Below are 12520 nucleotides of genomic sequence, written 5' to 3'. Positions count from 1 at the left end.
TCCGACTTAACGCCTTTGAAATTGACAGCTCTGTTTTGGTGCTGCTGTGCTCAACTTTTTTTTAGTCTTACCAAATTATTTAACTTCTAATGAAATACCGTAACAACATCTAAGTTGCCAATAAAGAAAAAGCACAAATTAATATTTTAAAATCAAAGCATATAAGTTTAATACTCTATTTTATAATCATAGCATAAATTTTTGAAGCATAATATTAATATTAGAAAGGCATCAGAAACAATTTTTTTGCTCCCATAAATTCCTGCGTGCAAGGTGCGCTGTCTTCCTCGTCCACCTTTCAACCCTCTCTCTCTCTCTCTCTCCGCGGAATTCTAGAGAGAGAGAAACACCAAAAATCTCTCCTCTGTCTCTCTCTCTCTCAAACATTATTTCAACAAGACAGATACAATTACCCCTTAATCCTGTTTGTAGGAGCTCTTCGCAATTTCCGCTCCTCTCTCTCTCTCTCTCTCTCTCTCTCTCTCTCTCTCACCAATTCCTTCTCAGATCTGGCCTTGGGCGCCCTCTCCTTGTGGTCCAATTCCGATCAGGTTCGATTTCTCCTTCTCTCTTCTGGATCTCTATTAGCTTCAATTACCCTAATTCCGTTGATCGATCGAATGCTCCAGATCTTGATTTAATACGATGACGTTCTATCGCTGCTCAGAGTTTGTCATTTCTTAGGGTTTTATTATGTACCTGTGATTTGGATTCGCAATTGAGATGCCTTGCTGTTGAGTTACGTTTTTTAAAAACATCCATGTGATCATTTTTTTTTTGGTTAGACGGTCAGTTCGTGCTAGCTTATGCACAACTCGACTAATCCCCTCCCCGGTCCGATCAAATGCACGGTCCGATCAAAGGCAAGCGATCCACGCCGGGACTAGGGAATTCGCGAGAAATTACTTTCTTGCGGCTGAATTGTGCGGGGAGCAAACCCACCAACCAACCGGACTAACCCTTGGGGCTTTTTCTTTCATTTTACGAATAGGTATAGTCAACTTTTGACTTAGTCAAATCTGGCGGAAACTAGATTTGGAGGATTTCATCTTTGATGCTTCTGATACTTCCGATCTCAGATGAAGGTTTTTTTCTGGATCAATTGTTCAGGTTTTGTGATGCAAATTGCAAATGTATTGGGATTTGATTGGTTGTTTTTCCACATCATAGATTATAGTAGTGTTTCTAATTGGTAAAAGTTGTAATGAAGGAAAACTGCAAAAAGATTGTCTGGTTGGCAAAATAAGAACTCGAGAAATTACATTTTATCTCAAGAAATTTGAGCTTTGTTTGATAAATTGAAAGAATTGATTCTTATATAGTAACTAGCAGCATTTGAGTTTTTCCCAACAAAGACGCATTATTTTAAGAAGTTGTTTTGCGCGCTGGACAATCTTTTTGGGACGAAGGTAGGATGTGATATTATTTCTGTATGGATCCTTTTGATTGCAAATGCTGCTGCCAATTGGGAATTGTTGAAGTGATTATATTTTACACTAAAAAACTAGAGAGGTTGCTCGATGATGCATGTTATTATGGTGTAGAATGGTTGAATTCATGCATATGATTCCCATATAGACAGCAGGGGAACTGCATGACAAAATCAATTGTTTAAGACCCCAGATTATGTGGCTATTGAGCTGTATTTGTCCTCCCAACGTACTGTATTGCTTTGTAACCTGATGTTCAATGAGTTTTTGCATAGAAGTTTATCACGTTTCCTCAGTGGGATTTTGATGAACAGCGTACTTTTACACCTGATGATACTAATATTCTGTTAATGTTTAGATTGGACTGAGGTGTATTGTATTTTACATGTTTCGTTTAATATTCGTGGTTTTAAGGTTTAAAAGTTATGGTCTTGTCTTTGAGTCTTGTTATTTTAGCTTGTATACTTGAGATATACCTTTGGTCTCAACATTATATATTGTGGGACTTGTTCTATATTCTCCTGGTTGAAGGTTCTCACCATAGTGTGATGCCAGTTTCTTCTTCTTCTTCTTCTGGTGTTTGTCGCAAAGTGCGTCATAATTGTTGCATAGATGTCTAATATACATTTCTTCCTTCAGGGCGCACATAAAATTTGAAGTTAGTTTCCTCTGAAGAGAATTCCGCATCCTCAACTGAAATTGCAATGAAAAAGGCATTTGATCAAACAGTACGAGAACTGTAAGTTCATTGGTTTTCAAAAATTACTTCTTAAGTTATTGCACTGTTGATATTGATGTCATGAGTGGTTCTGAAAAGGTGCATGATTATATGGCTTTAATGTTAACAACTACTAAGTATCTCATGTGTTAATTAGTCTCTAACAAACTCATTAACACTAACACATGATGTTACATGGCTTATGCTTTCTTGCAGTAAGAGGGAGGTGAACAAGAAAGTTCTCAAGGTTCCCGGAATAGAACAAAAGGTAAAATGTTTCTTGTTTATATGGTTTCTTTCGCTTTTTGGTTTAAAGAAACAAGTTTTTTGATTGAGATGGTTGGAAGTTGTAGAACAAATCTAGACATATATGTTTTTGGAACAATTTCCTGGAAGGGTGATGTAGCTTGGCAGAAATTCCAGCAACTACAATTGAAATGTGGTACTAATGAACTTTCAGATGAAACTTTGAAGCTGTAAAATTTGATATTTTTGTAAGTAGTATCATAGAGCATTAAGCTTTACACATCACGTATTTGAAGCAACTGTATTAGAAAGCAAAATATTGACATGCATGGTAGGGTGCATGCTTATTGGACGTGGACCAAACATGTTCGAAAGAGTCCACGTAATATAGGATGATGTTAATGGTTTTCCAGTTGTCAAATTTAATTGTTGGGCTATATATGGTTTTTCTCTTGTGAATTTTGACTGAATATTTCCATTATGTTTTTTCTTGTAATTGACCATAAGAACACATTGAAAGCAAGATTTTGATCATTCTTTCCCAATCTGCATGCATTTTGGTTGTGTGCTATTTAGCTGCTAAGTTGTAATAGTGGATAGTCTCAAAATGCTCTGCCTGTCCTCTATAAAGCATCTTCTAAGGAATACTTACGGTTCTATCTTTTTCTAGGTTCTTGATGCTACTAGTAATGAGCCCTGGGGTCCTCATGGATCTCTTCTCGCCGACATAGCTCAGGCTACCAAAAACTAGTAAGCTTAACTAGCTCTTTACAAAGTAGCTTATCATTCTTATGTTTGTTCGGAAGATACTTATTCTTGATCATCCATGCAGTCATGACTACCAGATGATCATGGTAGTAATCTGGAAGCGTATCAATGATACTGGCAAGAATTGGCGGCATGTCTATAAGGTCTTCAAATTTTTATTATATACTGTATTCATCTTGTTTTCTTTTTCCTGTTTGAATTTCGCTTTTGTATTTTACTTGCAAACAGGTGGATTTTCAAAGCTATAACTATAAACCACTACCCCCGTTTCCTCTCTCTCTCTCTCTCTCTCTCTCATTTATGCACACTCCCCACGGACCCCACCAATCTGCGCTCACACCTCGTTATTTTGGTTAAGATAGGGATTTTATGAATTAAAACTAGGATATAAGCAGCATAGCCTCCTGTACAAGGAAAGATCAAACATTTCAAAGTAGACGAAAGGCCAAATGAAACAACCCAATGTAATAATTGTTAATTGCTACTCGAAAGTAAAACTAGGAATATAGAAATCTGTCCACTGTCACTCCTGTTGCATGTACTCTAATATGAAAGATAAATCAATCCTTAACAACATTTCCTTCCAAATTGTTATGCTTTGGCGGGCCTTAGTTTTGTTCCATGCCTTGATGTACTTCCACTCGAAGTAGATGTGAATATTTTGTCTTGTCACTCTACTAGTTATGTTGCAGCAATGCAACTGAAAATTCTTTTTTTTTTTTTTTTTTCAGGCTTTGACTATTTTGGAATATTTGGTTGCATATGGCTCAGAGCGTGTCATAGATGAGATCAGGGAACATGCTTATCAAATATCGGTAACTTTCTATTGCTTAAGCTATTATGCAGCTACAGTTCAAATGATTTTTTCTCCTGCAGCTCAGAATTTGATGTGATTTTGCTGCCGTACTGTGGCACTTACAAAGAATGTTTTCTCTTGTAACAGACATTGTCCGATTTTCAATATATTGATTCCAGTGGGAGGGACCAGGGAAGCAATGTCAGAAAGAAATCTCAGAGTCTTGTGGTTCTAGTAAATGATAAGGAAAGAATACAAGAAGTGAGGCAGAAGGCTGCCGCTAACAGGGACAAGTGAGTCTGCTTCTCAGAAGTTGTTGGGACTAGTGATGCTCATAAGTTCCGTTGTTTGCGGACACATGCTCGAATTTGGCTTCATCCTTATTGTGATCATCAGCATCAACCATGTCTGACCTGAGACTTAAAATTTTTTCTGGACTTCCAGTCTTCAGTTTATCACAAAATTAATATGCCACCGCCCAATGTTACCACACAGCCTGAACTGATGCTTCTTTTGTTGTTTCACAGTTTCAAGCTATACCACACACCTTTGATTAGTAAGCTATATCAAATCTCACCTAAGCCATTGTCTTAGCTTCCCTCCTGCTATTTAAATGAAACCCTACCATAAGTGCATTACTTATACTTTCATAATATTCGTATGTAAGCTTTTATACCATCTCAATTTTTTCTAAGTTCATTAATTTGTGGTGGTGCTGTCTAATGGAAGCTATCTAATGAACAAAACTATTTAATGATATAATCTGCCAATTGCGAACTTTCCATTTTATGATATGAGCTATCTAACGAACTTTCCATTTATTGATATAATCTGCCAATTACAGAGAACCTCCAGGCTATTTATTTGCTTTGAACTCTTATCCTGTTGATTGCTGCGTCCCTAGTCTCTTTGATGTTATGCGCAATTATGCATAGTACCAGAACAACTTTAACATGAGATCTTCCATGATGAGGCATTTGACCATGCTACATAATTCAATAGGTTCCGCAACACATCCATGGGTGGCATGTACCGGCCAAGTTCATATTCAGGTGACGATGATCGTTACGAAGGCCGCTATGGAAGTAGAGATGATGATCGGAATGGTTATGGGAGAGAGAGAGAATGGGGCTCTAGAGATGATGAGCGTTATGGTAAGTATGGGGGTGATGGAGATCGCTATAGTAGAGATTCTGATGAACGTTACGGCAGAGATGGTTACAGAGATGATGATCACCGGGGACGAAGTCGAAGCATTGATGATTACCAGTATGGCTCAAGAAGCAGGAGCGCTGATAGAGAGAGAGAGCGTGCTTATGAAGATGATGGTCAATATTCATCTAGGTATGCCCCTTTATGTCATCTTTTAGTGTTTCGTGGCATTCAGTTGTTAACCTTTTGTTTTTTCAGATTCTATAACGTGTTCTCTGATCTGTTTACTAGGTTTGGTCTAAGTTACTGATTTGTTAGTCAGAGTTGGCACTGGAAGTATGGTACACTCTATGTTAGATTGAAAAGAAAGAAACCTGCTACGCTATAGACAGTAGAACTTAGGAATCATTCTGAATTTATATGTTGCTTACTAATAAATAGAACAGTATAATAAAGGAGCCCAAAGTACAAAAAAGGCCAAAGAGAAATATGCAGAACGGAACCCATTAAAATGTAAATGTGGAAAGATGTTGGACTTTCCACATTTAAAACTTGTGAAATTTCACCAGAAAGTTTGTGCACTCTTTAACATGTAAAACTTGTTGATTATGCCATAAGTAGTGCCTTGATCTAGAATCCGTTTTAACTTGAGTCTGTTTTTATTGCAGAGGAAGTGGCGCTAGAGCTGATGATCATTCTCAAGATGGAAGGTAACCAGAGTGCGCCTGTCTCAAAATTTAGTGTTATTAATGGTTTGGGCCAATGCTTTTAAGAAGAGCAACCGTCGTCCACATATTGACAATTGTATCTCTTTCTTGTACCAGCTCTTCAGGAAAGCAGCTTGACCGGAAATTTTCTGAACAAAATCTCGGTGCTCCTCCTAGTTATGAAGAGGCTGTTGGTGAGGCTCGTAGCCCTATTCAAAGTGAAAGGTACTAATCTTGAATTTTGGGCCTGCTTTTGTACTGGGATTGCTATACTTGTCTGAGTGTCAACTTTAGTTGTCCAGAAAAGAAATTTTAGTATTAACATTACTCTTATAAAAGGGATGGAGAAGCTTCAGCATCTGCTCCAAAAACATCTGCTTCGTTAAGCACTAGTCCAAGCCAGGCAATCCCTGCTCCTGCTTCTCCTCCGGCTCCTGCTCCTGCTCCTGCTTCTGCTCCTGTTCCTGCCCCTGTTCCTGCTCCTACTCCCGCTCCTACTCCTGCTCCTGCTGCTGCAAACAAGGAAGTTGGTGGCTTTGATGAGTTTGATCCCCGTGGTTCGTTTTCAGGTACAGAACTTTTCTGATGCTAATTGTCCCATCCTAGGTCTTTGTGTTAATTACTTCACCTGCTACCTCATGGGATTGACTGTATCAAGGTTTTATATCACTCTGTTTGGTGATACGGGACTATATGTGTTGTTATTAGCCAATAAAAAAGGCATCGGAGGTCCCAATTTCCCTTACGTATCAGGCCGTTCGATATGCAATGGTCGAAATCTATAACCCTGTTAGGTACAGGATAAACAGATAGGCATTGCAGTATGTTACCTCGAACATGGGACCTACCGAGGGACAGGAATAGGACCACGTTCCTGAACTGTTGTACATATGAGTAGGCTTCTATACGATACGAAATTATAAGGTACTTCCAAGTGATGTACATCACATACAAATTGGTATTATTCAAATTGTAAATGTGAAATGCAAGTTCAGCTCGCTTGTGATTCAGAAAAGGAGTTTGAGTTCATGGAAAAACATCGAATATTTGGTTACTTACTAACTCTATTATCGTCTCACACAAAAGAAAAAAGAAGGGGAATTTTCACATATACTCCCTTGTAGAACTGAACTAAGAGGATAGAACCAGTTCATGAGTCATTTTTGTGACCTCTTTCGGATGAGTTGCATATTGGAAATTGCCAGGGGGGTCTTTTCAAGGATTTCACTTGAAAAGGCTCAAGTTTATACACGAAGTCCATCAATAAACTCGTTGCTAAGAGTGTCATGACCACAGTTTTAACTTTTTTCTCTTGCCAAAACTCAACTTTGTAGATTTTGAGTGTTAAACGTTTGATAGATTATATAGTAAAATTTGGGATCATTTTGCTTATTGAATTGACCAAGGCAAGTTAATATTAGCATGACTATGGTTTGATTACTCTGTTGTCTGCCAAGAGTTTTCTACATGGGAACTAAGCAGCATAAGTGCAAAGTTTTAGTGCCGTGGATGTTGTCTCAATGTGATACATGTTGATTTCATCGTACGTAGAAAATGCTGAACCGTGAATATGGCTTTCTTAATGTACTAGTTTGCGTTTTGAAGTTAATGCGTATGGTAAGTTATTTTATGCTTCAATATTTGCATGCACATGTTTCAGTATCTATTTAGTTTCAATCTGTGTTTGTGTTTATGAGGCTGGGTTCTAGCCTTTTGGTTTGCTGGTCATCTAGTACCAAATAACCTGACATAAATCTATCAATTGGCTGACTTGAGTATCCATATTGATTATTGTGTACAAACTTTTTTTGCATTTTTGGGGTTATTGGTTGATACTGATTTCTCAGCAGGCTTTTTGGGATACAAGTTCTGTAATTCGTTCAGTGTAATTGAAGTTTTGTTCGATAACCCGGGAACCTGCCCTGGCAGTACCACCATGGCATGGACCGCATGGTAAAAGCAGGGGTGCACAGCTTGTTATGCTGTTGGGTTGGAGCCTTGTCAAGTTGAAAGGAATTTAACTACCAGTTCTATGCCTAAGATTAGGAAACCCTTGTCCTACGTGGTGCAAAGTGTTTCCACCTGTATAGCACTATAGCTAGTTTCATTTGACTCTAGATTACATAGACTCTGGTATGGGTGTTGTGTGTGGGTATTTATCTAGGTGTTACATTCATCTAGTTGTCATTTTAAGGATCCATCAACAAGGAAACTTTTCGGATTTCATATTTTTTAACCTTCATTGTGTTGGGTAAAACATTGTTTAGGATGTGCTGTAGAGCATTTCCTGATTAGTGGGACTTTCCTTAGGTTCATCGTAGACTCGCATGACATATGCTCCTTTAGAATAGTCCATCTAGCTTAGATTATGCATGTCCAACTGTGTGTTCAGCGACAATTGGTACACGGAAAGTTAATTATATCATCACCTGATATGAAGGACCTCTTATCAACATTGGTTTACATGAAAATACATGTTAAGTTGCGGTAACCAATGGGCAATTGGTTGGTACGATTGGCAACCTTCCTATTCAAGTAGGAGTTTTATATCTTGAATGGTAATGACTAGTAATCTGCAGTTTCTGAGAGAGCTGGTGCAGTTTCATGATTTTTTTTCTTTGCAGAATTAGGTACTTTGTAATTATTGGTTGCTAATCGAAGCACCTCAGTATGTTTTCAAGTATTGCTTGTGTGAAATAATCTAACATAGCGAAAAGCGAAGAGGAAGAAGCCGTATTTAACCTGGAAACCCTAAAATCTACTATGGAAGTGGGAGAGAAAACCGTGATATTATGAAAATTCTGATGAAAAGCTGAGGCCATATGCCATTACATCACTTGATAATGGGAAATAACATCCCAGTCAAATCAAACAAACTTAATCTATCTACCCTAATCAAGGAGTGGATTAAGGTAATCATAGCCTAATCAGAGCATAACTATCCTTGAATAGACTTTTGACTCCTCATCAAAGCATAAAAAAATCAGTCCATAAATAGACTTTTGACTTCAGAAGATTCAAGAAGATGACGTCATCTCTGACATCCAGCATCTTTTTCCAGCATTAAAACCCTAGGTTAGTGGTTCTTACTGGCAAATCCAACTTGTACAAATACGTGGACTACTTGTTCTGCATCATAATCATTCTCTTGAATTTTACAAGCGGCTTGCATCCCGGAGATAAAGTTTAGCAATTTTACTGAATTCTGCTAGGTAGAATGATAGCTTCATATTTGTTAACTTGTTTAAATCCTCTGTAAATTTGTGTGGTAAGCTTTACTTGACTGCCTTAGCAACTGTTTGATTTCTCTTTTCTTTTTTCAAAATCAACCCAAGATAAAGTTACCTCATCTTGGCCAAGTACTGTGGATGAAATAAATAGTATGTGGTTTAATTTATCGTTTCTCGCCCTGCATGTCATTTTAAAAGAATACGATTATCAACATTTCTTGGTAATGGTTAAGTCATGATTACCCCGACAGCTTTAAGTTCCAATTTTCGGGTGCCACTACTTTACATGTACGCCCATTTATTTTGAAAGCCAATGAATGGTGTCCCCTTTCATTAGAAACTGCTGTAATTGCCAATATTATTCCGAGTGGTTAGAGGTGCCTAAACTGAGAAGAGGAATAGTGGTTTTGCAGTTTCAATGGAAACTGATATTTTACTTCCTCTGTGATCAGGTGCGCCAGTTACTTCCAATGGTGCTGAAATGGACTTGCTTGGCTCTTTGTCGGACTCCTTTTCCAACCCATTGGCTATCATGCCAGTTACATCTGGAACTGCAGCCACTGATGATAATGCCTCCGCAAACTTTAGCTCTGGACCCACATTTGATAATGCCTCCGCAAACTTTAGCTCTGGACCCACATTTGGCGCCACACCATCAGCATCCGGTGTCACAAACCAGGTAGGCTGTGTTAGTAAGGCAGGAAACCTTTCAACTTCATCTTTGTTGGAATTGGTTAAAGTGTTGAAGTCTTTGCAGACTTATTTCTATTGGTATTTACTATTGAGATTGCTTGAATCGAAATTAAATTATTCTGGTCTTCTTCACTCTTCTCGGATGTTATGGACAATGAATGATAATTCTAGTTACAGCAGAATAATAGGCAAGGGAAAAATATCCGATGCTTATTACCTTGCAGAGTCTCTTGTGTATATCCTTTCCCCATTCCACTCCTCTCCTTCAAACTCCGTCCTTCCCCAATTATTAGTGTTTACATTTTCTGATTTAGTTTGTTCTTTCCATGCAGCCATTTGAAGACCCATTCGGCGATGGTCCTTTCAAAGCTGTCCCTACTACAGATGGTTCCCCATCTCAACCGCAGAACAGTGCCCCTACATCTTCATTCCACCCTATGGCCCAACCAATTCCGGAAGTGGTGGACAACGCAGTTAACTATGGGGATGCTTTTCCTGGCATGACATATGCGCCACCAACCAATTCCAATGCTCAACTTTCTTCAGCAAATGCACAATTCTTACCCAATGAGTTCCCAACCTCAAACCAGAACACTGATATTTTGGCTGATATTCTCCCACTATCTGGACCACCACCTCCGGTAGCTTCACAGACTGGTTTTCCAGCTCAAGGCAGCCAACCACCATCGCATGCCGGTTTTTTGGCCCAAACTAGCTACCCTACACCACTGACAGGGTTTTCGGCCCAAACGGGTCAACCCGGACATGTAACGGGCTATCCAGGACCAAACGGCTCTGCATCACAGCCAGGTTTTCCAGCACCAAGCACTACTGTGCAACCAAGTGCTAATTTCTATGGCAACTTCCTCCAGCAGCAGCCGGCAGCTCCACACATGGCTTCCCAAACTAGTGCCGGACCAACCACACAGTATAACCCTGCAAACTTCCTCTCACAAGCACAACCAACTCCAACTATGACCTCTCAACCACCTCTTACGTCTTCGAGTGGACAACTTGCTATAGTCCCTCAACCATCCAAGGACAAGTTTGACCCGAAGTCTGGAGTTTGGGCTGATACCCTGAGCCGAGGGCTAGTCAATTTGAACATATCAGGACGTGAGTTCCCACAGTTGTTGGACATGAATTTTTTTATCTTTTTGTTTGCTCAGAGATCTAACTTTGATACGTTAATTCATATGCAGCTAAAACAAATCCGCTGGCGGATATTGGAGTAGACTTCGATGCGATAAACCGCAGGGAAAAGAGGTTTGAGAAACCTACAACTACGCCTGTGACATCAACTATTAACATGGGTAAAGCCATGGGATCTGGTTCTGGGATGGGCCGTGCTGCTGCAAGTTCCCTCAGGCCTCCCGCAAACCCTATGGTGGGTTCTGGAATGGGCATGGGTATGGGTATGGGCATGGGAGGTCCTGGTGCGGGCATGGGCGGTCCTGGTGCGGGCATGGGTATGGGAGGATATGGAGGAATGAATCAACCCATGGGTATGGGAGGCTATGCTGGAAACGGAATGAATCAACCCATGGGTATGGGAGGCTATGCAGGAAACGGAATGAATCAACCCATGGGTATGGGTATGAATATGGGTATGGCTCAAGGATCCCAAATGCAACCAACTGGATTCCCCCCTAGATCTGCCATGCCCGGTGGATATAATCCAATGATGGGCAGGGGTGGTGCTTATGCCCCGCAACAACCGTATAGTGGTGGATATTGATTAGATCAAGCTGCTGCTGCCACCACCACCACCACCACCTCCCTCTTCGGGATCGGGAAAAGGTAATTAAGTGAAATTGGGTTTACGAAATCAAAGAGATGGGACAACAGACCTGGTGATACTCTCAAGTCCTGATGCCCAGCCCATGTTCGGACGTCTGGTGGTGAAAGCTTTATTTCTCGTATTCGTTGGGAAGCTGCTTGTAGAAGTTTATCACCTTTCCCTTGGTAGCAGTATTTTTGTAGTTGGGGTTCTATAATATCATCTGTTTTGTGCGCTACTGGTGAGATCTTAATTGTTGTAAAGTTGTATATCGTTGGGGTAACCTCTCTCGGGTGCCTCTTTCGTCTCTCCTCCTCCATTTTTTTGTGTGACTTGTCAGATTGCCTGTGGTTTGACATGCCTACTTGCTGAACAATAAAATCGTTAATTTTTTCTCTGCCTCAGTAGTTGCTGATTATCTGTTCTTTCTGATACTTGGCTTGTCACCTGGATTTCCCAAGGAGGCCCTGTACTCCGGGGTGCAGTGTTTTGGGGTACAGTAATATAATTGCTCCTTGATTTACACCCAAAAAAAAAAAAAAAAAAGGAAGGAAAAGGAAAAGCAGGAATAAATGGAATATCATTTTGTGCTTGTCCAATTAGTAATGGCAAACAAGGAGAAGAAATTAAGGAGGTTGGATCCCCTGTGCCTGTTGAGAGATTTTTTGACCGTTGGATTTAAATCATAAAGAATATCACACAATCCAATGGCCAAAAATTCTCTCGGCACAGAGGGACAGGAGTTTTTGGAATAGAAAAGATTGGACCCCGAAAGTCGAAAGTAAGACCAGAAAGATGCCTTCAGAGTGGACGGTGGTCGTTTGTTTTCTGTTTTTTTTTTTTTCTTCCCTCATTCTCTGGATTCCAAGTCCTTCAAAATTCCCAACCAATCAAGTCTTTACATCGAAACGACATAGGATCAAACATGATCAAAGTACTCAATAATTCTACGAACACAGGCAGAGCCGTTGCTAAGATTCTTTATCAGTGGGGTCAAAAT

At 39.7% G+C, this 12520-nt stretch overlaps 1 protein-coding gene across 2 annotated transcripts; it reads left to right on the top strand.

Moving 5' to 3' along the window:
- Positions 1-255: 255 nt before the first annotated feature.
- LOC131301609 (clathrin interactor EPSIN 2-like) lies at positions 256-11917 on the top strand. Of its 2 annotated transcripts, XM_058327979.1 has the most exons (15): positions 256-551; positions 2070-2169; positions 2365-2416; positions 3065-3144; positions 3227-3305; positions 3894-3977; positions 4106-4251; positions 4961-5302; positions 5779-5820; positions 5935-6042; positions 6157-6386; positions 9500-9620; positions 9660-9726; positions 10073-10856; positions 10943-11917. In XM_058327979.1, exons 2-15 carry the CDS (start codon positions 2135-2137, stop codon positions 11476-11478), a joined length of 2706 nt encoding a protein of 901 aa, XP_058183962.1. In that variant the 5' UTR covers positions 256-551; positions 2070-2134; the 3' UTR covers positions 11479-11917. The 2 variants fall into 2 exon arrangements, with proteins under 2 accessions (XP_058183962.1, XP_058183961.1); XM_058327978.1 differs by having other exon boundaries at positions 9500-9726.
- The last annotated feature ends 603 nt before the right edge of the window (positions 11918-12520 follow it).

Source organism: Rhododendron vialii, chromosome 9a, assembly GCF_030253575.1.
Source record: "Rhododendron vialii isolate Sample 1 chromosome 9a, ASM3025357v1".
Classification (NCBI taxonomy): Eukaryota; Viridiplantae; Streptophyta; class Magnoliopsida; order Ericales; family Ericaceae; genus Rhododendron; species Rhododendron vialii.
The sequence above is the reverse complement of the archived record's forward strand: the minus strand, read 5'-3'. Positions and strand labels throughout refer to the sequence as shown.